Source organism: Chinchilla lanigera, unplaced genomic scaffold (genome assembly GCF_000276665.1).
Source record: "Chinchilla lanigera isolate Chin_1 unplaced genomic scaffold, ChiLan1.0 scaffold00051, whole genome shotgun sequence".
NCBI classification, from domain to species: Eukaryota; Metazoa; Chordata; class Mammalia; order Rodentia; family Chinchillidae; genus Chinchilla; species Chinchilla lanigera.
The window spans coordinates 2,408,000-2,432,216 of NW_004955452.1; the positions used below are offsets into that span (position 1 = coordinate 2,408,000).

Here is a 24,217-nt window from a genome sequence, read left to right on the forward strand (position 1 = left end):
TCAGTTCCCGTGGTGTGGATATCGACACTGCCGCCAGGGTCTACTCCCACCCACCAATGAGAAGCTGCCGACGCGAGATCAGCCCCTGCGAATGGGGCAGTCAGAGTCTGCAGCCTGCGCCCTTTTTCACTCCTGTCTCGCTGTCACCTGGCTCGGGAACCAGTGTGACATTCTCGTGTGCCCGTCTGTCAGACGCACACGCCTGCAGGGCAACGCCTCCTGCCAGTTCGCCCTGGCCCGATTGCCGTCTTCCTCACACCTGTGGACACGCAGAATCAGCCATAGCACTTGTTCTCAGTGAGTTCCCATGGACACACGCTCACTCTTGCACACGTTCATTTTCATACACTCCTGCCGTGGCACACCCGGGGACACCGTGGACCGTGGTCGCTGGTGTGCACCAAAGCCCATTCTCCAAAGAGAGTGCAGGGTGTGCACAGACCTGGCGTGCACGCTGCTGCTCGTCCTAGGGACAAGTGTGAGCTGAGCCCCAGGCTCCTCACTTTTGCACGGGCACACTGGGTGCATGTGTGTGTGTGAGTGTGCATGCGTGTGGCACACTGGCTCATTCAGCACCCTCCCCCTGTCCCCGGTCCCCTGCAGGTGTCTCCCCCGCCCGCCTGCCTGCCATAACCAGGGAAGCCGGCGGGCTGGGCTGGAGGGTGTGGTGCTGGGAGGCAGAGAGGAATTCCAGGCGGCCCCCCCTGCTCCCCTGGCCCACGTTAAGTGCCTTCAGACTGAAAAGAACCGTCCCGAGAGGCTTTTCCGGCTAGAGATTAATGTCACTGAAAAATGTGGGTCCCGAGCGATTAATGCAGCCTCTTTTGCCACACATTATGTGAGTGCACTAAAGCGAGAGGGGCTCATTTTTGGCGTGTTTTTAACCTGCTTGGCTCAGAGTGAAAGAAGAAAGGAAGAAGAGCCTGGGGCCCGGGAAGCTGAGGGTGGGGCTTCGTGGGCAAGAGGGTGCCCCGGAGGCCAGGGAGGGGAAGGCTGGGTCAACAGGGCCAGGGCCAGGTGGCGCGGGGGGTCCCAGCCAACTCATCTCAAGATGTTGTGGGAAGCAGTAGTGGACTCACCCCGTCTCCGAGCTCCGGGATGGTGCCAAGTTCCAGGAGCTCTGGGTTCAGCGCCCAGCTCCGCCAGTGACCTAGGGCACGTGACTCCGGCTGCCGGGCCTCCACTTTGGCGTCCTGCAGGGCCTCCTCCCTGGCATGCAATGAGGATGACACGCAACACTCCTGGCGAGCTTCAGAGCACCAGAAACGCCAGAAGCAGCGTGGAGTCCAGCGTCCTTGTGAGGGATGGCGGCAGGATGTGCCCAGTGTGTGAGGGAGCACACGCATGTGCCACGGGCTGACGCTTCAAAGAGGTGAACCTGGGCTCCCGTCCCGTCGTGTGACCCTGAGCAAATACGATTGTCTCCCTGTCCCTTGGTTTCTTCGCGCTCAAGTTGCGGTTAAGTGACACCCCTGGCCCCGGATTCTTGCGTGGATCCGAGCCAAGCGTCTGCACAGAGCACCTGGCTCTGTGGCCAGTGCCTTAGGGGCCCTAAACTGTGACAGAGATGCTGAGGGCTACCGACGGCATCTGTCCGGATGACCTCTGTGTGGCGGTGACCCCGGTGCGGCCTGACAGCGGCTGGCCGCCAGGTTGGTCACGTTCACATGGCCCCTCTCACCCTCGGACCCCGAGAGCTGGTGAGGAGCGTAGGGGAGGAAGAAGCCACGGGGGTCAACGCTGGTGGGTGGGAAGAGAGCGGTCCATGATGACGTCCCCGGATTCTGAGGGCTGGCAGGGCAGCCTGGTGGGGGCGCTGCCAAGCCCTGTCCCCCGCGAAGCAGGCCGTGTGCCAGGCACTGGGCAGGTGCACAGCCTCTGCCCTCATCCACTCCAGTGGAAAACCCAGCAGGTTTGATCTTCCCTGCAGGGAAAATTGAGGCCCAGGGTGGGAAAGCCAGCTGGCTCGGGCCTCACAGCCAGGCAGTGCGCAACCCAGGCCCCTTCGGAGTGGGGTCTCCCGGGCTAGGAAGGAGGGGCCACCAGATTGAGGGGAGCTGGGAAGGCCCTAAAGAGTGTGTTCCCTACATGTTTAAAAACAAAGTGCCTTACGTTATTTCTTGGCTTACAACTTGTCTGCGTGTCCGTAATCCCAGCACAGAGGGAGGCTGAGGCAGATACCTGGGTACCTTAGCAACTTAATGAGACCTTGTCTCAAAATAAAAATAAAACTAAAAAAAAAAAGAATTAAAGAAAAGAAAAAAGAAAGGAAGGGCTGGGTGTGTAGCTCAGTTTCAGTCCCCAGTTAAAGAAAAAAAAAAAAAAGAACCTAAAAATTCAGCAGCAGCCTCCCCGGCCCCGAGGGCAGCACCCCGCCTGACAGTGGAGAGCTCTGGGCCTTCTCTGGCCTTGGGCAGCGGGACAAGGGCTCTCGAATTCTGCTGACCCCTCCGTGGGCTTCACCCCTCAGAGCCCAGTTCCGTCCCTTACCACTTGCAAAGCGGGTGCCCTGGTGTAGCCTCCCAGCCCTGTGCTCGGCCCTGACTTCGACCGTCACTGTGTAGAGCGCTGTGTTCTTCACGGCTCACCCATTCTGCCGGCCAGGCACTCTGAGGTGGAGCCATGTTCCAGGACCATGGCACGGAGGCCCTGTGCGCAGGGCCCCAGGTGCCCAGAACACAGTCACAGGTGACCATGTCTCTGTCCACACCCTGCTGGGATGCAGGGAACACGCAAGGCTTAGCAGAGAAGTTTCCCCATCTTCCCAATCTCCCAATCTCCCTGCCCTAGACCCCTCGCTGAGGTCACAGGACGAGTGATCAGACAGCCACGTACAGGGATGGGGCGTCTTAGGTAAAATTCCATCCCCTGAAGGGCCTCAGAGCCTGCGCTGGAGCCACTCAGCACAGCTGCAGCTGGGGTCCTGACCTATAGAAACTAGGAGATGGTGAATGCTTGTCGTTGTGATGGAGTTCCTTTGTCTGGGGATCACTTGTTACACAGCAGTAGATCACAGCTACACTCCCTCTGGAGGAAAGTGCTCCAGCTTATCCACAGACACAGTGCAGTCCAGGGTGGAATATTACACAGCACTGAGAGGGAGCAAGTTATCCCTGCAAGGCTGCAGCAGCCCAGTCCCACACGAGCTGGCTGAAGGAGGCCAGACAAAACAGCATGGGCTGTGACTGAGCACACAGGCAGCGCACAGGCTGCAAAGCCAATCCACAGTGACCAAAGTCAAGACAGCAGTGAGCCTTGGGTGGACAGGGTGGGGTTAGCAGGAGAGGGTGGAAGTGGGTTGTGGAAGTTTCTCACGTGGGTGTGTGCAGTGTGTGCAAACCCATTGAGGGGCACATTTGTGACTCAGACTTGCTTTTGTACAGTAGTCCTTAGAGGAGGTTAATGCACAGAGGCTTCCCCAGGAGTAGGATTGTGCAGTGTGGAACAGGGTGAACGGGACTGAACGCGGTTGGAGGCTCTGGCTTGGAGTTTTCTGAGCAGGTCATGGGGGAGAAAGAAGAGTTGGGACCTCCCACTCTCCAGGGCTTCGGCCAGGGGTCTTGCCTCCATAGCCCTCTTCACTGGTGGACAGGAAGGGACAAGGGCTTAGCCCCCAAACAGGGTGAGTTCAGCCGAGGGGGCTTTCCAGGCCGGCGGCCCGGGCAGGGAAAGCGCTGCCTGGCTAAGCGCTGTGGGGATTTGTCCTAATCCCACCCCTGCCCTGCAGCGTCTAATCCCCAGCCCTGGGGCCGAGCCTGTTCAGGCTGGGACTGTCTCGGAGGCTCCCCAAGGGGCCGCACGCCTCTGCGCATCCCTGCTCCGAGGAGGGAGCCATTGCTCCTCACGCCGGGAAAAACGACTCAGCAGCTTCTCCACATCTGGGAAAAGCCCTCTGTGTGTGGCCCACTTCCCAGGAGGAGGCTTTGGGCTCTGGCCTGTGGGCTCTGGGTCTTGGGGTGCTACCAGGGAAGCGGGTGAAGATTTGGGATGGAATGAAGGTGATGGGGAGCTTAGTGGCCTCCAGGGCCCCATGTGTGCTTCCTCAGACCTCACTGTTACTTGACTATCTCTAGCCCCAACAAGCCTTTCGTTCAAACCCTCAAGCTGGTCTCTGCCCCAGGACCTTTGCACAGACTGCTTCTGCTTGGTGTGTTTCTGCTTTGATCCCTGCATGGCTGCTGTGGAGTTCTCAGCTCCCCCAAGAGAGCTTCCCAGGGGCCCCATATCCCATCCTGTCTCGGTCTTATTTTCTGCCTTTCCCTGTTCCCCCTGCCTAGAATGTGAGGCCCTGAAGGGCAGGAGTCTCAACTCTTGGGCTCCTGCCATCCCCATTTAGCCCAAGCCCAGAGTTCAGCACAGAGTGCTGGAGCAAGAGGAGCTCTTGGAAGAGGCAACCCTGCCAAGCCTGTGGACCACATCTGTGATTTCCTAACTCCGAGAGCTGCCCCTGGGAACCAGGACGAACACCCCTCAGTTACAGAAAAGGGGACCAGCGGAGCAAGGTGCTTGACAACTGGGCCAAGGCCACACAGCCCATAAGCGGTAATTTATCTTGTCCAGTGCCAACAGCCTCTGTGACAGAGGGCAGACAGCTAGGTGAAGAATCTTTGCTGGCCTTGAATTTTGCTCTGCTGGCCTTGAAATTTCCGGCACCTGAGATTTCACTCTCGGCGTATGTTCCTTTTGCTCAGACACCACCATCTTGAAACTCCCATCTTTCCGCCTTTTCTCTCAGTAGCAGCAAAATGTTGCTTGAATATCACCTATGCAGCGCAAGGTGCTTATGGAAGGAATGTCAGGGGCTGTGTCCTAACCGGCTCATTTTACAAGGGGAAATACTGAGGCCGAAAAAGCAGGAATCATTAGTCTCAAACTCACCCACTAAGCGCTCTTTGATCGAATCAATCCGACCACGTACATGTGTTGTGGACAAGGCAGCCTGGCTTGTTTGCCAAATCCCAGGTCTCTCTAGTGAGTGCGCAGCGCTGGCGGGCATCCACAGGCACCTTTAATTACACAATGTTATTCCCATTTGACAGGTGGGGAAAGTGAGACCCAGAAAGGTAGAGTCCAAGGTCACACAGTGACTTAAGAGAAAGTGTTGGAATCGGAACTTAGCTCTTGTGTAAGTTCCTTGGCTTCTTTTGGAGCTCCAGCAGAGGGCTCAACAGTGTATGTCCCTTCCTAGCGGGCTGGTGCCTGGGGACATTGGCCCAGCAGGGCTGGGCTTAAGTATGCTCAGCTGTGTGTGTGTCTGTGTGTGTGTGTGCGCACACACACACATGTGTGTGCTCCTGCGTGTGTGTGCATACATGAAAAGTTGGCAGCCACATTCCTGCTCTCCAGAGGAGAAGGAGGAGGAAGGGGAGGAGGAGAAGAAGAGAAGGAGAAGGTTCTGGCAGCTGTAGCCGTGACTGGTGCGGGGCACAGGCTGCCCAGCAGTGTCTGGATCCCCACCTGGCCAGCTGCCACCACCTCCCTCCCTGTTCCGGGCAGGCGGGCAGGCCCTGTGCTGGGACTTGCCGGGGCATTTGTCAGGCAGAGCTGCAGGTACACCCCCACTCCTCCCTCGGCAGCGGGGGGCCCGTGCTAAGGAATTCTCTGCACGTGGGCTACTATTCAGGAGAACGCCATTCTGCCAGAGAAACGTGGAGGCATCAGGTTGGGCCCTCTGCCCCGCAGCCCTGCTCTGCCCCCTGCTGAGTGTCACAGAGGCTCTGGGAGGCTCCCTGGGCTCACGTGTGCCAGAGCTTCCAGAGCCGTGAGTCTCCCTAGAGCGGGCAGAGGGGCTGGCAGCCAGGCCTCCCGGAGCAGGACTCTGCCCCTGCGCTGTCAGGCTGGTGTCCCCAGGGGCGCGGGCGCTGGGTGAGCACCAGGCCCAGGAGTTCCCTCTTGGCGACCTGGCTCCCAGAGACACCACCTGCTTGGGCAAAGATTGTCTTGGCCTCACACCCTGGACGGAGGGAGCAGAAAGCCATCGGTGGGCATCTGCCGGGCACTCTGCCTGCCTGGTGTTCCCGAATGCACACGTCAGAGCCAGTGGTGGCCATTTTCACCTCCACTTCAGGCTGGTGGAATGCGAGCAGGCTCAGCAAAGGAGGTGCTTCGGCCGCGGCCACACGGAGGGCGGAGGTCACCGCAGGAATGACCCCGGGTCCCCTTGGCCAAGTCCCAGTTTCTCCCTCCTTCCTGCTTTCTCGGGATACTGCAGAGGTACTGGGTCAGTTCTCTGGGCCTCAGCTTCCCCGCATGGAAGGTGCAGTGTGTGAGGGAACAAATTAGTAGTTCCCTAACCTGGCTGGGCCCACCCCACACCTGCTGCCGCCAAATCTGGAATCTGGGGCCCAGGACCCTGTATTTCTACCAGGCCCATGGGGCAGGGGAAGCCCTGTCTGTCCCTGCTGCGCTGGCTGTGGGTGGGGCTCCTGAAGCCACCGACAGCTTGAGACTGGGGTTACGGCTGACCAGCCCAAGGGTGATGGTGAAGTTGGGGGAGAAGGGGCCGCTGAGGGAAATGGCCAGCCTCCTCTCAGCTTGTGTGGCCCTTGGTGACCGGGCTCAGGGCCCTGGAGGCTGTCTTCATCGTGGCCCCATCCTTGGGCCACCAGGGTCCTTCCTTCCCTGAGCTCCCAGGGCACCTCAGCCCCTGAGCAGAGCTGAGTCCCCCAGGCTCATGGTTCCCATTGCCTCACATCCTCAACAATGGCGACGCTGCTCTCCTCCTGTCACACACGGTGTCACACACGTGGCGGCCGCACCTCTTGCGTTTTCTCTTTCTCTTCACAGAAGCCCCAGGAAGTGGGTTCTGGTTGTGTCCCTAATAGAAGGGTAAATAGAGCCACCCAGCGAGGTGTAGCTGGACGGGGGCACACAGTGAGACTGTGGGAAGCTAGGATTTGATTCTCGTCTCCCCCGCCCACCGTGGCTGGGACCCAACCCCTCATTTCCATCTTCGGGGAGTTCCTGGGGCAAGGACTTGGCTGCCCTTCTCTCTGCACCTTCAGCACCAGCAAGACACGGGGCACAGGGAGACCCTGCGACTCCCCACCGTGGGTCTGCGGCAGATGCTCAATGATGATACCCACTTTATAGATGAGGCGACGGAAGCACAGGAACTGGATGACTTGGCCGAGACTCTAGGTGGGTGGCAGAAGCGTTATCTTAAGTCTGGTCCCCGGAAGCAGACCTGAGCCAAGGATCTGAGAGCAGGCGGTGCGTGCGGGGATTCTTGGATGTGCAGTGAGAGAAGTCGGGAAATGGGACAGGGGCGAGCAGCCCACAGATGGCGTGTCGGGGGCCGGTGAGCAAGTGGCCACCGGGACTTGGTTCCCCTGAGGACCTCAGGACAGCGAGGGGAGCAAGCCTCGGAGTTGTCCTTCTACAGGATGAGGAGCTTCAGACATTTGCCCTTCAGCTCCTGTCTGTGTTTGGCAAAGGCTGTGCTGGACCCCCTGGCACAGCATGTTCCGTGGCTAGGGAGGCGGAGCCATAGGATCTACAGTAAAAGCTCATGGGAGGTGTGTATATAGGTAGGACATGGATAGCTGCTGCCGCAGAAGTGTCCATAACCGGAATTTTCAGAATCCAAATCTGTCCAATCCACTTGCCCATCATCCATCCACCCACCCTCCCACCCATTCATCATCCATCCACCCATCATCTGCTCACCCATCCATCCTTCCATCCACCCATCCATCCTTCCATCCATCCATCCTCCCATCCATCCATCCATCCATCCATCTACCCATCCACCCATCCTCTCATCATCCAACCACCCGTCCATCCCACCCATCATCCACTCACCCAACCATCTATCCATCCATCCCTTCATTCATCCATCCATCCTTCCGTTCATCTTTCTGTCCGTCCATCCCCTTCTAGGTGCTCCTTAGTGCTACATCCACACCTCCAGAGACGCCCGCCCAGACTCCTTGCTGTCACCCCCTTCCTCTGATGGAGCTGTACTTCCGGCTTGCTGGGAGGTGACCAGGGAGGGTGATGGTGGATAGGCTGGTACTTGTGGCTTTTCCAAGCCAGGATGTCTCAGCTCCTGGCTCCCCAGCTCCGCAGAAGCTCCCGGAGATAGCCAGTGCTACTGTCATTCCAGGAAGCCCCTCAAAGGACACAGAGTCCCATTCACAGGCTGGCAGGCCCAGGGTTGAATCCAGGCCTTACCTGCTCTCCTGCCCCTGCACTGGTGGGGCTCTGCGCCTGCCTCCCCTGCCAGGACCAGCCTGTGGGGACATATGTCTGGTGCTGGCCAGTGACAGCCCCTGGGGCTTTGCTGAGCAGCCTTGGAAGCTGGGGCAGGGCCATGGAAGTTACTGGCACCTTTCTGCCATCATGGTGCCCAGAGACACCACCTGCTCGGGCAAAGATTGTCTTGGCCTCACATCCTGGATAGAAGAGGCAAAAAGCCATCACTGGACACCTGCTGGGTGCCGGGCACTCTGCCTGCCTGGTGGCCCTGAATGCCCATGGCAGTGCAAGAAATGGCCCTTTTCACCTCTACTGCAGGCTCGAAGAATTCGAGCAAGCTCAGAGACGGAGGTGCCTCAGCAGAGGCCACACAGCAGGTGGAGGTCATTCCAGCAGTGAGCCCCAGACCCCTTGGCTGAGTCCCGGCTTCTCTCTCCCGCTGCAAGCATGACACAGAGGTCCTGGGCCTGGTTTTGCTCATCGTTTCCTTCCTCCCCAGCGTTACTGTCACCGTCACTGTCATCATCACTCAGACAGGCTGAATGGCTCCTTCCTTCCCCCAGGACAGTCGTGACCTCCCACCAGGTCACAACAGAGAATGTCGGTGGCACAGGCGACCTGCCAAAGGTCACAGCTGTCACCCCAGAGAGGAGCGCTGGTCTGGAGTGGGACAGAGCTGGGATCTGGCCTCAGCCCTACTTCTTCCTTGAGGTGTGGCCTGGTGAGTCACCTGCCTTTCTCTGCTTCCTCCTGTGGGTGGGAGGAGCACACCTGTCCCACAGGGGGAGGGAAGGGAATGGGGCAAAGTGCGCAGCACACCCTGGGACCTGGGCCAGCTCAAAGATGCAGCACGAAGCTGGCCGAGGCCCAGCGGAGGGACAATTCTCTGTGCTGTGTGCTTTCTAGGAGGAGCTAGCTACAGGCTGTGTCTTTATTATTATTATTATTATTATTATTTTTTTTTGTGTGTGTGTGTGTGTGTGTGTGTGTCTTGTGGATGGGACCCAGGGTCTTGCACATTCGAGGCAAGTGGTTTACCACTGAACCACACCCCCAGCCCTCAACCGGTGTCAATGAATCTTTAAAATGCTCTCCTCCCACCCACCAGGGAGACCTGCTGGCCTGGTGGCCTGCCCAGAGTTTGGGGCACAGGCTTCCACCTCCCAAGGGCACACCTGCAGTTTCAAAAACTGAGCGGCGGGGCTGGGGATTTAGCTCAGCGGCACAGCGCCTGCCTGGCAAGCACCAAGTCGTGAGTTCGATTCCCAGTACCGGGAAAACAAAAACTGAGCAGCAACAGCAGACAGGGCTCTGAAACCAGGATGCCATTGTGTCTCTTGGGTTCCCCTAACCCCCAGGGGTACCTCCTTGGGAGACTTTTGAGGACCCGAGGCCCCAGGTGGCACCTCATGAGGCTCCTGGGGCCCAGCCCTCGGAACGCGGTGTGGAGAGGAGCGGTTGGCTTGGCAGGTGTGCGGGGGCTCCCCAGACCGACAGGGCGTGCGCGCACATGTGTGCACGTGTGTGCTGTGCTCGGGCCTGGTGGCAGCAGGGGCTATGTCGCTGCCTGCTCGTTCCTGCTCCCTGCATCCTCCTCGCCCTGCCCACGGGTCATCCCTGGGTTTTATAAGATGATTTAGAAACCACTGAATGGTGGTGGGAGTCCCCCCCCGCGGGGTAGGAAGTCCCCGGCTCACCTCTCGTTCCACCCCCACCAGTGGCCGGGTGGAGCTCCCACTTTGTCAGAGGGCTCCGCCCCATCACCCCTGCCAGAGGGGGAGGGGAGGTCCAGGGAAGGGGACCTGCTTCATTCTCACAAAGCCTCAGTGCCAGCGCGGGGCTTGGGGATGAGAGGCCAGGTCTGTACTGGCAAAGGGAGGCCCAGCTATGGTGGCATAGATCTCAAATCCGGGGGTTCACTGGGGCAGGGGCCCTGTAATGGAGGTTCAGGGATCATTTATGGGGGCACCTCTGTTCCTTCAACAAGTCCCCGAGCCCTGCTGTCCTTGATCCCTGGGCTTGGGGCTAAGGATGCAGAAACAGGGCACCTTCCCGCCGTAGCCTGTGGTCCAGAAGGGCCAGCACATGGGGTAGGGCCAGACTGCGGTCTCCCACTGCGGCGCTGCAAGTCCCTGGGAGCACCGTGAGCTCTTTGTCATGGTTTCCTCGCCTATCCAGTGCAACTGTGGGCATACAGGTGTCCTAATGCCACCGTGAGGCAGAGGGTACAGAGGACAGTGTGAAGCCCAGAGCATGGTGCTGTGCCTGGCCACGAGCTCTGTGGGGACTGCTGCCATCAGGACTGCGACCACTTGGAGAGTCTGCTCTGCCCAGATATTTTGGGTGCCACCTGTGTGTTTCACTATAATTCTGAGCTGGAGCTTGCAGAAGGTACTTTTTTTTTTGTACCAGAAATCAAACTCAGGACCTTGCACTTGCCAGGTAGGTGCTTATGCCACTGAGCTATATCCCCAGCCCCTGAGCTTGCAGAAGGGAAAACTGAGGCTCAGGCTGGGAGCTGTCATGCTTGAGGTCCCACTTCCGGAGGCTGGGCTGGGTTGGAAGCTGGTTCTGTCAGACACGCCCCACTGGCTTCCCTGAATCATCTGCCCAGCCGAGCAGAGCCCTGAAGGCAGACGGGCCTTCCTGGGGCAGACTTCAGGAACTGCTGGGATTCCAGGGGTGGGTGGGCTGGGGTCTTCCCTGGCCCACCGCCTCCCCCACCGCCTCCCCGTGGCACTGTGCGTGGTGACTGCCTGGGCCTGCCTTCCCCTCCTCCCTCATAGCTTACATTCCTCTGGAAGTTTCTCCCCGGCTGACAGAGGGTCAAGCCTCTGCGCACACAGGCGCATAGCCCTCCCCACCCCAGTACTTGGCAGTGGGTCCCCCGGCTCCCCTGGCTCCTGGGCCCGTCCTCCTGCCTCTACCGGCCCATCCCTGGGGCCTCCCCGGGCTCCTGCATGCAGGCTGCTCATCTGGGACAACACGTGGCCTGGAGACGGAGGCCCAAGGTTGGGCGGGGGGATAACAGGAAAGTAGGTGGGCTTGGGAATGGTGCAGGTGGTAACCCCCTGGCCTGTCTGTCCCCAGCGAGGAAGGTCAACATTTAACTGACAGCCCTTGCCAAGCCTTGGTTTCCTCATCTGAAAAGCATGAACATCTGCCTCTCAGAATCATGAGAGATCCATGAGACTGTGAGGATGCTCACAGGTGTCTTCCAAGGGGATTAAACAATCAGAGGTCTAGACGACAGCGGGACAGTGAGAGTGTGCCGAGAGCAAAGGGACAGCAGCAAGGACTTCCCAGCGGGGGGACAGCTTGTGCAGGGCCCGGAGGTGCGACAGGCACGAGCAGGAGGCTGACTGGGCCGGCCCCGCCTGTGCCATCTTGCAAAAGCCGGTGTAAACAGCCGCTGGCGCACACCGGCTCATGCTTATCAAACCAGTCGGGGAGCCAGGCTGTCCTTTGTCAGGCACCCCGGCCGCCATGTCTGCTCTTCCACACTGCTGAGGTTGGCGCTGTCACTATCCCCACTTAACGTTTGTGGAAGCTGAGGCACAAGAGAGCTGAAGTCATTTGCTGAGAGTCACACAGTGGGCAGCGGAAGCAGGACGTGATCCTGGGGAGGGGTCTGGGTGACAGTGTGACAGTCTGACCTTTCCTGTACCCTCTTCTCCCCACAGCGGCGGCTGGGCCTGACCTCTGTGTTATGGAGCGGGAGAGCCGCAGAGGTGGCCTGAGTGTTCCTCTGCGGCAGCCCTGCCCTCACCTCACGGCTGGACTCCGCCAGGGTGGGGACGGCTCCGAGGGGTGGCACCTGCCTGTCTGCAGCAGCCCTGGAGGTCCACCGCTCGGACGGTGCCCCCTGGAGGCGCCGACAGAGGCAGCTCGGAAGCCCACCTGCCAGTGCGCTTGGCAGCCTCCCGGGGCTGCGGTGTGGCGGCGGCGGCGGGTTTGTAAATACACGTGTCTTTGGCACCTTCTCCTCATTAAGCCGAGTAATGGTTTTGCCCCAAACCCAGTCACCAGGGCCCAGCTGGGGGCTCCCAGGGTGAGGCCTGAGCCCCTCTGGGGCAGTGCCTCCCTTGCCTAGGCTCTGGGCATGGGGACCCAGTGGAGTCTGAGCCCAACAGAGCCCTACTGTGTGCAGCAGCAGGCCCGGTCCGAGAGGAGTGGTGGGTGGAGGTTCGGAATCCGGCCAGGAGCTCACCCACCCGGCCGGCAGCTGTGGCCTGGGGTTCGCCTGTGAGGCAGCCCTGTGCAGCTCCCTGCAGGGCGTCGGGAGGAGCGAATGAGGTCCCTGTGCTGACCTCAGAGGGACTGCACACGCGGGGGAGAGCAGACTCCTTTCCATCTTGCAGATTTTTTAACGGAGGTGCAGAGAAAAGCCCTTGCCTGAGCCTCTTTCAGCCCTGGGTCACAGACTTCTCTCTCATAGCCACTGGTCTCAAAGTGGGTTCCTTCTGAGGAGGAATAGGAGGGGAATCTTCATCGTTTAAAATTGACAAGCGTGGAACTAACCTCTTCTCTAGGCTTGCAAGCGGTGCTGTGTGTGGGTATGGAAGTCAGGGCAGAACGGAGGCTCAGAGAGGGTCAGTGACGTGCTCCTGGTCACACAGCGGGAAAGGACTAGTCCGATAGGTGAAGAGTGCCAGCCTTGGGGAGGCTAAGCTTGAGAGACCCAGATCCTGGCCTTTCTAGGGGGTCTGGGGCAGATATCTTCTCCTCTTTGGACGTTGGGCGCCTTTGGAGTTGGCAGCGTGCCAGGCAGAGATTAGAACGGAGCCCGTTGTTGCTGATGGTAGGCAAGAACTCAGAGCTGGGAGTCTGGGTGGGGTGGGGATGGTGCTGCGACCCTCCTGGCCGTAGACCAGGCACAGGTGTATAGACCTGCACACGGCTCTGGACAGGTCCCCTCAAATACCAATGCACATGTCTGAGGTCACAAGTCTCAAGTGAATGCACACACAGACCCCAACCACACGTGTGTTGCTTCCGGGCAGACTCCTCTGCACACAGGCTCACATGAATGCTCATACATGCACCTGGTAAACACATGTTTTTCCTTCATCCCAGCAAAATATGCCACTTGGTGGCCATTGGTTTGCCCCTTCTGTACCCCTACCCCCCGAGATTTCCAGGGAAATAATCCAAACCTGAAAGAGAAAGGAGGGATACTAAGAGAGGGTGTTGAAAGCAGAGTCTTCTGGAATGTCTTTGTCACAGCAAGTAAATGCTCAGTTTAGCCTTTGAGTTTCCTAGGGGCCAAGGTAAAAAGGGGTTGGGGGGATTTTTTTATCCCCCTTCAATGGTAGGGCTGTGACAAGAACCGTGGAAGCTCTTGGATATGAAAGCAACTTGGGGTCTTCAGGCCTGTGTCAAGATAGCATGAGAGTGACGGTCATTAACGGTGTCTGATTTCACGGCTGGGACTCAGGCTGATGTGTCAAACCTGCCGCTGTGCTGAAGCCCTCTGCAGCTCCATCTCTTGCTGTCGTTCCTCACCCAGCACAGGGGGCTCCAGGCCTCTGTCTGAGCTGTGCCCTTGGCCCGTGGTAGCTCTGTGCGCTCTCCTGCAGCAAGCCTCCCTGGGCCGCCCAGCCTTCTCGGAGCTCCTGGATCGCCTGCACAAACTGCACTGGGTTGAAGCCATCTCTGCCAGAGCCCCCAAGGGCAGGGGTGGGACTGTTGGTTTTGGCAGCCCCAGTGCCTGGCCTAGGCCTTGGCACGGAGTTAGTGCCTAGAAGGGGTTTGCTGAATGAATACATGTCGTTAAGAAGCCCACACCCATCCTCCCTCTGCACCTGTCCCCGGCAGGCAGAGCACCTGGAGTTCTGGGGCGTCGCCTCCCTGGGAGTGCCGGCTTCCCCAGGCCTGCCCTTGCCCGCCCAGGAGGGTGGGGCCTGACACCCAGATGTCTCCCACCTCATCAAGCTGCCAAGACTGGGCGAGGGCTGGAGCTCAGAACTCTCTGGGGCCTTGGCTGGTGGGGACTGGCCAGGCAGGACCAGGACAGAGGGAGGGCTCCTGACCAGCCCTCTTCGGCATTCATTTATGCACACACTCATTTGCTGCTGAATTCCTCTCCTGCTTCTGGCCTTTCCCTCCTGTTGGTGTCCCATAGCAGCTCATTTGGTGGGAGCTAGTCTGTTCCCATTGCACAGATGTGGAAACTAAGGCTCAGAGGATTTTCTCTTCCAGCCTTCTCAGTTTGTAAGAGGAAGCCAGGGAGTGGAATCTGAACTCTGAATGGTCACAGCCCAAGTACAGGGAGAAACACAAATGCAGGAGGTGATTGGGCAGGTCTGAAGGGTGACAGCCACTTGGGGAGGAGCAGAGGACATTGAGTGTGCCCCCTTGCTGCACACCTGTGGTCACACTTACACCACTTGCATGCACACTCATCTGGGTCCGCTGTGGCTCCCGAGCTGAGGCGGTGCAGTGAAGCCTTGGTCCCAGCATGCTCTGCACTGCAAACCCACACCCCACCCACAGGTGCCACCCACACACAGGACACACCAGACACAGGCTCACCAAGCCTGCAGCCCTTCCTCGTCACCGTTCCGCACCTATATCCTTTGCGGCACATGGAAACCCAGTGCTCACATACCAGAGCACACCAGTGCACACCCTGCACACAGCTGCATCCCCTCTGCAGCCACATCCCCTCTGCATCCTCTCTCACACCTGGCAATCCCTGCTCCAGTTGCCACCCCCAGGGGTATGGCCTCAGGCACAGGGTGACTCCAGCCAGCCCGGTGAGCAGGTGTTCCCAGCCGCCCAGGCTCTCCTGGGGTGGGGTGTGGCCCTGGCCCGGGATGCAGGGCCAGGCAGTGCTATGGGTGCAAGGCGGGGATGCTCACACCTGTGCAGACCTGTCTGGGGTGGGTGCCTCTACCCCACAGCCTACCGGAGGGCAACCGCTGGCAGGTGGGGACACTGGTCTCGTGTTCCTGGAGTGTCAGGGAAGCCTCGAAGTGGGGTTTGGCAGGCAGGCCTGGGCCAGGCTGCTGTCTGATTTCAAAGCCCGGATTCCTAGCTGCTTTTTCTCAGTCGGCAGGTTCTGCACCTCAGCCCGCCCCTCTGTAAAATGGGTGTGCAGGCAGCCCTCCCAGCAGGGCTGCTGGGAGACTTAGGAAGCTGTGAATCCCACATCTAGGATTCTACCAGGAGAGACTGTGGATGCTGCGGCTTTCCTGCAGCCCCCTCTTCCCCACTCCCCCGCTTGCTGTGCTTTTGTATACCTTGACTGAACGGTAATTTATAATTCACGCACTGGATGTTTCACCTGTTTAAAGGGTGCAGTTTGATGGCTTTTAGTACATTCACAGGTACTCGCGCCAGCCCCGCAATCCTAGAATGCTTTCATCACTGAAAAGAAGAGATCCCAGGTCCTTTAGCTGTCACTGAGCTGCACCCCCGGCCTTACTAAAGTTTTCTTTCCATCTGTGTAAGTTGCCTGTTCTGTGTTTTTTTTTGTTGTTATTGTTTGTTTGTTTGTTTTTGTCTTTTTGAGACAGGGTCTTGCTATGCAGTTCAGACTGGCCTTGAGCTCACTTTGTATTCCAGGCTGGTCTTGAACTCACAGTGGTCCTCCTGCCTCAGCCTCCCGAGTGCTGGTATTACAGGCGTGCGCCACCACGCCCGGCTTTTGAGTTGCCTGTTCTGGACGTTGTATGTACATGGAGTTACATACTGTATGGCCTGTGTGCCTATCTTCACCACTCTGTCCTGTTTCAGGGCTCATCCCTGCTGCAGAGTGTGGCAGAACTTTCCTTTTTATGGTTGAATTGTGGACCGTTATATGGACCGAACACCTTCTATGTACCGGCTTGTCTGGTGACGGCGGTTTCAGTGGTCAGTGAGAAGGGCCGCTGTGAAGTTCATGGCGTATCTGCTTCCCACTTCCTTCTGCCTGACCCGATCATGTTGGCCCATGACCTCTCCATTATGTGGGGAGCAGAAAGGCCAGGGTGGGTGGGCGGGTGGATAGACAGGGGCTCCATCTCTGAGGCTGGGACTCTGGACGCTGCGGGCAGGAGGTGGCCAGCCTCAGCGGGGGAGGGACCGCCCTGTAGTTCCCATCCAGTGCCTCTGGATACCACCCTCTCCTTCTTCCTGTCCGCTCGCCACTGACAGCCAAGGTAGAGGCTTTGAAGATTGGCGGGCTGACGCAACACAGTGCGGGGCTCATACGCACGGAACACCTAAGGGTCCTAAAGCAAGTACAGCGCAAGTGAGGTGGGTATTTTTTACACAAACACCTTATAGACAGGGAAACTGAGGCTCAGGTCGTTGGGTAGCTTTGCCAAACACGCAACTGCTAAACTAGATTTGAAACCAGACGTACCCAGTCCTTGGGGAACCTGATGTGAACCCCCTTCCTTCCTGTCCGTGCCACTACCTTGGCTCTCTGTTCTGCCCCGGTGCCACACTGCTGATTCAATCCAGCCCCATCCAATTCCTCTGTGCCCAGGCGCGTGCCAGGCCAGGGCCCAGGAGGGTCCGGGTGGTGTGGTGGCAGGACCTTGTGCAGATTTATTATGTGCCAACCCTGGCTCGAGCCCCGGAATCCAGATCTGAACAAGACACCGTCCTGGAGGCTGGAAGCCAGGGTGAGGGAGGTGCGCATTAAGGCAGGGGTGATACAGAGAATGGAGACCTAGTTATGGCCGGCAGGGCTGGAGCGGAACCCGACCCAGCCTGGGTGGGGAGGGAATGTTCCTGGGAGGGAACTGGATCTAGACAGCTCCTGTGCTCTGGCGGAGGAAATGGCATGAGCAGAGGCCTGGGGAAGAGGAAGAAGGACACGGGACGAAGTGGGTTTGTCTAGAGTATCCTGTGGAGCTCAGAGTGAGTGAGACTAGGTTCAGGGTGGAGGGGGGTTCCATCCTCCAGGGCCCAGAATGCTTTTAAGGCTCGAACCTTCTGTGGACAATGAGGAGGCACTGGGGATCCTAGCAGAGTGACTTGTGCCTTCAGAAAGCTGCTCTGGAACGGAGCTAGAGTGGCCAGGGGAGGGGTTGGACGAGCAGCAGTGGGAGGCGGGGTCAGAGGTGGCTGCGGCGGGCGGGAGGAGGGGCTGACATGGGACGGGAGGTGAAAGCCGGGGAGTGGATCGAGGATTTGAAAGATCCAGGTGAATCTGAAGGACTGAAAGTGTAGGAGACCAGAATCCTGAGAGGACCTGAGGGCTTGCAAACTTCACTGGATTCTGTCCCCCGCAGACACCTGGGTCTCCCACACCCACATGGTGCTCCTGCAGATGTTATCCTGAGCGCAGAGGACAGGCCTGACCATCGGATTCTGAGACCAGGAGCTGTAGCACAGACAAAACAGATCCATGGGGCAGGAGGCAGATCTGTGGCTGCCCTGGGGGTGGGAGTTGGCAGGAGAAGGGCAGGAGGGAAACTTCTTGGGGCAGCAAGAATATTCTGTGTCTTGATCATGGTGCTACCCGGGTCCCTCTAGCGTTAGTGAAACCCATCCAACTGTACAGTTAAGATCTGGGCATTTTACCGTGTGTAGATGACACCTCATTGGAAAAGGGAAACAACTTAGTAATTTAAAAACTGGTAAAACAGAAAGATCCCTGGAGAGAGGCAAAACTGGGGGTGACTCTGCTCTCTCCACTGCCAGAACCAGCCTGGAGCTGGCCCAGGGCACCCAGCAGCCTCAGGCACCTCTCTTGGTCTCCTGGCCCAGGAAACCCCCGCTGAACCAGAAAAGCAGGAGGCTCCGCAGCTGCCTTCTTTTCCCGTTGTTCCCAAGTGTCCCCTACCAGCAGCGCCCACCTGCCCCGCTCAGGTTGCGCCCGCAGGGAGGGACGCTGGGCTGTCCCCGCTGCAAATCCTGAATTAATGAATCGCAGGAATCTGCCGCCGGTGAGCAGCCTCTTCTTGGGGGTTTTGGTGAGAAGGACGGGGATTAGGGCCTGGCAGGAGGGGGACCTCCTCCCCGGGGGGCTCAGTTTTCACCCCAGGAGAAATCCAAACTGTCCCTCAGCCCCCCACTCCTGTGTTCCCTTTGCAACAATCCCTTGTTCTGACAAGAGGCATTATCTGCCTAATCCCTGCCCGCCCCGGCTGGCTCCTGGGGTGCAGGAGTGCATGGGGGCTCTGCTGCCCCCACCTGGCTGCCCCTGCCCTGGGTGCCCGGGGGCGACCCCCGCTCAGTCCTTCTGGACAAGGCAGCTGGCCCATGGGGAGAAGTAGAGATGGCGGACCATGGAGGGGACCCTTGTCCATGCTCACACGTGCACACGCACAAGCTCACACTCGCTCTTACGCAGCACGCACTGTTGGGGGTCCTTGGCCTCGGCTGGTGTGAGTGGGGTGAGTGGGGACTCGTGCCTCTCTGCCCCACTGATAGCTGCAGAGAAGGGCAGGACCGATGTGCCCGTGCTGGGTGGGACTGCTGGGTGGGAGCATCCTCTGTCCCTGCTGGAGGAGTCGTGGGCCAGACCGACCTGGCCTGGAATCCGAGCTCCACCACTTAGGGCCATGGGACCTTGGGCAGTTTCCCTATCTATAAAATGGGAGTGAGGGGAGAGTTTTACCCAAAGGGGAGGCAGGTGAAACGGTGAGGCAGCTTTGGGGCACAGCTCTTGGAGGACAGACTCCACCTGGTGACAGGTTACTGTGAGTAAACAATGACGCAGTGCTGCCTCTGCTCTCCCGGCCACGCCCTGGTCCAGCGGGCCCCACCGGAGGTCCCCTTACTTGCACACAGGAGCCCAGATATCCCCATCCCTGGCCCAGCACTGCCCTGTTCAGGAGGGGACCTGCTTCTTGTCCCTTGAAGCCTCCTGGTGCCCCCTGAGCCTTCTCTGAGACGCTGCACGGTCACCTGACTGCCCAAGCACAGAGCGCGTGTAGGTGGCGGTGAGACGAGGGGCTCAGCAGCAGGACCCCTGAGAGGGGCGAGGCGCTGTCCCCGTTTAGCCCGAGCCGAGGGCTCAGGGACGATGGATGGGGAGAACCCTGCGAGGAGGTGGCTCTGACTCTGGCTGGGCCGGGCTGGCCCGGGTGGAGAGGATGCTGTTCTGGACCTTGAGGGATGGCCCTGCTCTGGAGGTGCAGGGGGACAATGGGAGGCCCGGGCAATGGGCTCCCGGAAGCTCAGTTCAGCCCTGCCCTCCTGTGGGCAAGGCCCGTCCTTCCTGCTGTCTGGGAAGCCCCTGGGAGTTCTCCAACCCTCTCAGGTGTCAGCTCCCACAGCCTCAGGTCCGATGTCCAGGCCTGGAGCCTGGCTTGCCTTTGGGCCCCTCCTGGAGCCACAGAGGCTGGGCTTGGGAGCCAGGAGGCCCAGAGCGTTGTCACAGGTCTGCCTCTGCCCTGCGGTGTCTTCCCAGCTCCGTCAAGCTCTCCGGGCTCAGTGTCTTGTCTCTGGGGTTGCTGTCAGCGATGTGAGCGGGGCTCTACAATCCCCGCTGTCCTTTCTCCTTCTGCGACCCTGCTCTGAGGCCCAGGGCCAGGAGAGAGGACACTTGGTGGCCAGATGCTGGCCGTGGGAGCCGTGGTTGGGAGTCGTGTGCCTGGGTGCAGGCCCTGCCTCCTGGGCCTCAGTTTCCTCTCTGTGAGCAGAGGAGGCCAGGGTCTGCGCTGGGATGCTGGGGCCATCAGGGTACGGGGAAGGCAGGGAGAGAGGAGAGCGGCAGGGCGGGGCGGGACGGGAGTGGCCCTTGCACGGGGCACACAAAGGGGCCATGTGTCCTCGGTGGGCAGTCAGGGGCGGGCCGGGCGTCGCTCTGGGGATGGGGATTTGGCTTCAGAGCAGGCTTTATTATGTTTCCTTTTTAATTATAATGGTCCCGGCTCCCACAAGGGCAGCTTTTGTCCCATCGGCTTAGGAGAGGGAGGGCGGTAGGGCTGGCCAGTCTGGGCTGGCGGGGCGAGGAGGCCAGGGCTGTGCTCACCATCCCCCTGCGAGGGCAGGCACGGGGACACACACGGGAGGTGACAGTTTAGTGTCAGGGGTGCGGCTGAGTCCGAGTGGAACAGACAGGACTCCCTGTTCCTTTGCTTGCTGCGCTGGACCGTGACATCTCCACTGCTGGCGCCCCCTCCTTGGGGTGGTTCATGGGAACCTCAAATTCAGCCCCCACCTCTCCCAAGACTGCTTCTGAATTCTGGGTTCTTCATCCCACTCATTGACTGATTCATTCACTCAGCACACACTCACTGAGTACCCGCTCGGCGACAGAGCGTGCCTAGGGGCTTGGGCACATCGGCCAGTGAGCACATGGACTCCGCTCCGGCCTGCATTTGTCCTCCTGGCTTCCAGGAAGGCAGCTTTGCAGCGAGCCCGCCCGGCCTGGTGCACAGTGGCTCTTTTTAGGAATTCATCTGCTGTGTAGAAGGAAAGACTCACCCAGGAGGCAGGGAGAGGCTGCGGGTCAGGAGGAAGTGTAGAGGGAGACGGCCCAGGGGCCAGCAGCAGCGCGGAAAGAGGACCAACTGGCCTGCAGGCAGCTCGCACCACTAGGCCTTTGTTATCTTGTGTTTTGAAAAAGCAAAAGGAGATTGTCAGACGAAGAAGAGGTTAAATAATCAACTCCTATAATCACCACCACAACAAAGTACAACTTTCTTCCCCTCAAAAGAAAACATAATGTTGGGATGCAGGCAGCCAGCTTAGGCTTCCGGGTGAGCAGCCCCCGCAGGACCGAGCTCCCGGGCTCCGCGTCCCCACTGCACCTTCTCAGGGCTGCGAGGGCTCCCTGCGGGGCTGACCCTGAAGGTCTGGGGCTGTGTGTGAGCGGCTCCCAGGGCCCTGGAGCCGCCCCTACTAGGAAGGAGCCCTCACTGCGAGACCCCGCAGCTCTCACCTACCGCAGGCTCTGGTGTCACAGAGCCCCAGTCCTGTGATGCAGGGGCGCCCCAGGCTGGGTGCAGTGCTCCTGGGCAGCCAGCTCCTGCTCCCCGGCCTCTGTGGGCCCTAACTGAGGGACCCAGGTGTTTCTGAGTCCTAGGGGCTATGGGACTGAGGTGGGGCAGGGTGGGGGCTGCTTGCAGCAGAAATCTCAACTCTGCTGCTGGAGCCCAGGGGAAGTGTATGACTCTGAGGATTCCCTCTCTATCTCCCCACCCTCTAATGTGGGGGAGGTGGGTGCTCAATCTCCAGTCTAAATGCAGTGGCACTGTCCCAGTAGCCCTGGCAAGCGGTACATGGACCATGGGCACAAAGGCTAGAACCCGACCCCAGGACCAGCACTTGTTGAGCCCAGGAGTGGGAACTCCTGGAGGAGGGGACTTTGGTCTGTTAGCTTCTACGTCTCACCCCTTGGATGGGCCAGAGCACTTCCCCCATTTTACAGACAGGGAAACTGAGGTTCAGAACAGGCAAGTGACTCTCCTAGGGTCACACAGCAGCTCCATGGTGGAACCCTGAAGCACTCTTCAATCTGGGACCCTCCCAGCATTTTTTCTGTTCATAATAATCACTTCCTGAGCTGTCCCCAGCACCAGGCACCTGGCCCAGATGCCCTGTCCCCAAGTCTCCAGAAAGGCTGTGTCCTCCAGAGGGAGGTTGTGATTTAAGGCTCAGCCCAAGTGCTGACGTGTGAGGGGGTGCAGGAGGGGCAGTGAGGGGGAGGCGCTGCCTCCTACGGGGCGCCCCATCTGGACAGCAAGGCTGCAACCCGATATGAGAGCTAGAGACCTGGGCTATTTTGGGGGTGGCACTGGAGGCCCAGGCACCTTGACTGCGGAAGAGGTGCCTGCTGCCCTGGCTGTGGTTTGGGACACAGGCCCTGGTGCGTGGGTCGTTCCGGAGGGCTGGGGGGCGTGGGCTGGGAAGTTCTCCTGGCACTGGGCGGGCAGGCTTGGAGGGCACACTAGGATCTCAGAGGAAGTCTTTCTTGCTCCAGGGGCTGGAGGCTGCTGAGCCACAGGCATGGACAGAAAAACCTCACACTGGGATCCTCGCCTCAGCCCTGCCACCCTCATGCTGTGTGACCTTGGGCAAATCACTCTCCTTCTCTGGGCCTTGGTTTCCTCCTTTTATCATGTGCAGACACTCAGGTCTTACCTAGCTCTGGGTTTTCGTTATCTTGGCCAAAAGGGAAGAAGAAAAACATCCTTCTTCTCCAAGGTTTTAGGGACAGAGGGCATGGTGCAGACATTCTAAGATGCGTGGAAGATTTCTCATTTAGAGGACCCTGAGTAAACCCCTTCAGAGACGGCAGTGAGCTCGTTACCGTCACTTTGGTGGTCTGGCAGGTGCGTTGCCCTGGAGCACAGCCCGTGGCAGTGGGACCCCTCAGAGTCCGGAGAGAGGGTGGGCAGTCGGCTGGGTCCGGGAGAATCAGCGGCAGTCACGACGGGCACCAATAGGCCCCAAGGGAGCCTGTCCACAGCCCCGCAGACACTGTGGAGAAGTCAGACCCTGCCTGGCTGCCGCGGGGCTGCTGCTGGCCGTGCCGGAGCTCAGAGTGCAAGGTGAGTTTGTCCTGGGAGCCTGAGGGCAGCTGGGCTCCAATAGCTCATACAGATTCCCAGGCAGGTGCTGCCCTCCTTGCCGTGGCCTGGCTGCGGAGAAACACATCCTGTGCCGTGCAGCCCACCCCACACCCCGGACGCGTGGCTCGGCCCTCTCCTGCCTCCGAGTTACCTGGGACGAAGGGCGGATGTACTGCGCAAGTCCAGCGGCCACAGGGTAGAAACAGGACATGGGGGAAGGACTCGGGGCTTGCGGGGGGAGGAGGAGCGGCTCCCCAGGGAGGCACCTTCCAAGGAAGCCAGGCCGGTGCTCCCAGAGTCTTTAAAAAGGAAGCCCCCCACCATTTATGAGTCAATGAGCAACCAGATCCCAGGGCAGAAGAAGGGGTGAAGGTGCCATTCCAGGCCCGGAGGCTTGGGGAAGACTGGCCTCTCCTCAGGCAATGCGAGGTGATGCTGGCCACCTGTGAGCCCCGGAATGTCTCGGGGCCACCTTATTCATGGGTGTGTGTGTGTGTGTGTGTGTGTGGTATGTGTGACCTCCTGGCGTCATTGTGGAAAATCTAACGTGAACTCTTCAGCCATCTGGGGAGGCTCCTGGCTCTGTGGAAAGTGAATGAAGTATGAGCAAGCTCCCTCCCCCCACCTCTGAACCTCAGTTTCCGCATCTGGAAGTTGGGGAGAGTAGTTTCTGCCTCACTGCTGTGCTGTGGGGCTCAGAGGACCCAGTGTTTGCAAGGCGCCTGGTCCGGCTCTTGGCACAGGGATAGTGTCCCAGTGGAGGCACGGACCCTCGGAGCTGTGCTGCCCATTCGTGCTGGATTTCTGGGGAATGCGTCCTCCGACAGGCTTCCGGCGGGAGCCTGTGGGAACAGGACCAGCCTGGAGCCCTGAGGCCGGGCGCCTGGGTGGGCTTGGGGAACCACAGGAAGTGCAGGCAGAGCCCTGAGGATGAGAGGGAGGGAGGTGGTATTGAGGCTGGGCTTGCAGTATTTCCCTCTAAATGGCAAAAGGAGTGGAAGAGGGAGAGGAAGAGGGTGGAACAAGAAACCTTAGAGTACCTACATATTCTTAAATCCCCCCCAGACCCTGTGCATGAGCAATCCACTTTACAGATGTGGAAACTGAGGCCCGTGAGACTCAGGCAATCATTCATGCTGAGGATCAGACATGGGTGGGAGAGAACCAGGCAGAGTAGCTTTGCCTGATGTATTTCAAGCTTGGGGTGCTTGTATGGGGCTTTGTCACCAGCAAAAATTAGATCAAAAGCTCCCCTACAAAACCACGATCAAATCAAGATTTAAAATAATTTTTAAAAAAGGAATTCGGGAGAGCCGAGGTGACCAGGTTGAGGTGGCCTAGCTAAACTGACATAGCAAGGACCCCTCCGTTCCTCCTTGGGAGACCTGAGCAGGGGCCTCCTCCTCAGGGATGCATCCCACCCCAAGGCCCCCTCCTCGGACTTTATTGGGTCCCTCATGGGCTCTCCGAGACCTGGCACCTGCCTCCTTCTCTGTTCTAATAAAAGGCGGATGCCCTGGGGGTGGACGGGGTGGCGTGTGGGGGGCGCTGGCTCC

The 24,217-nt window shown here is 59.2% G+C and overlaps 1 protein-coding gene across 2 annotated transcripts in view; it reads left to right on the forward strand.

Moving 5' to 3' along the window:
• The window catches only part of LOC102007080, a 44,637-nt gene that overhangs the window by 13,562 nt on the left and 6,858 nt on the right, over positions 1-24,217 (forward strand). For both annotated transcript variants that reach the window (XM_005394736.2, XM_005394737.2), the window contains exons 2-3: positions 8,763-8,920; positions 11,883-12,151. In XM_005394736.2, the coding sequence (XP_005394793.1) occupies positions 8,763-8,920; positions 11,883-12,151 (427 nt within the window). The remainder of the gene's footprint in view (positions 1-8,762; positions 8,921-11,882; positions 12,152-24,217) is intronic.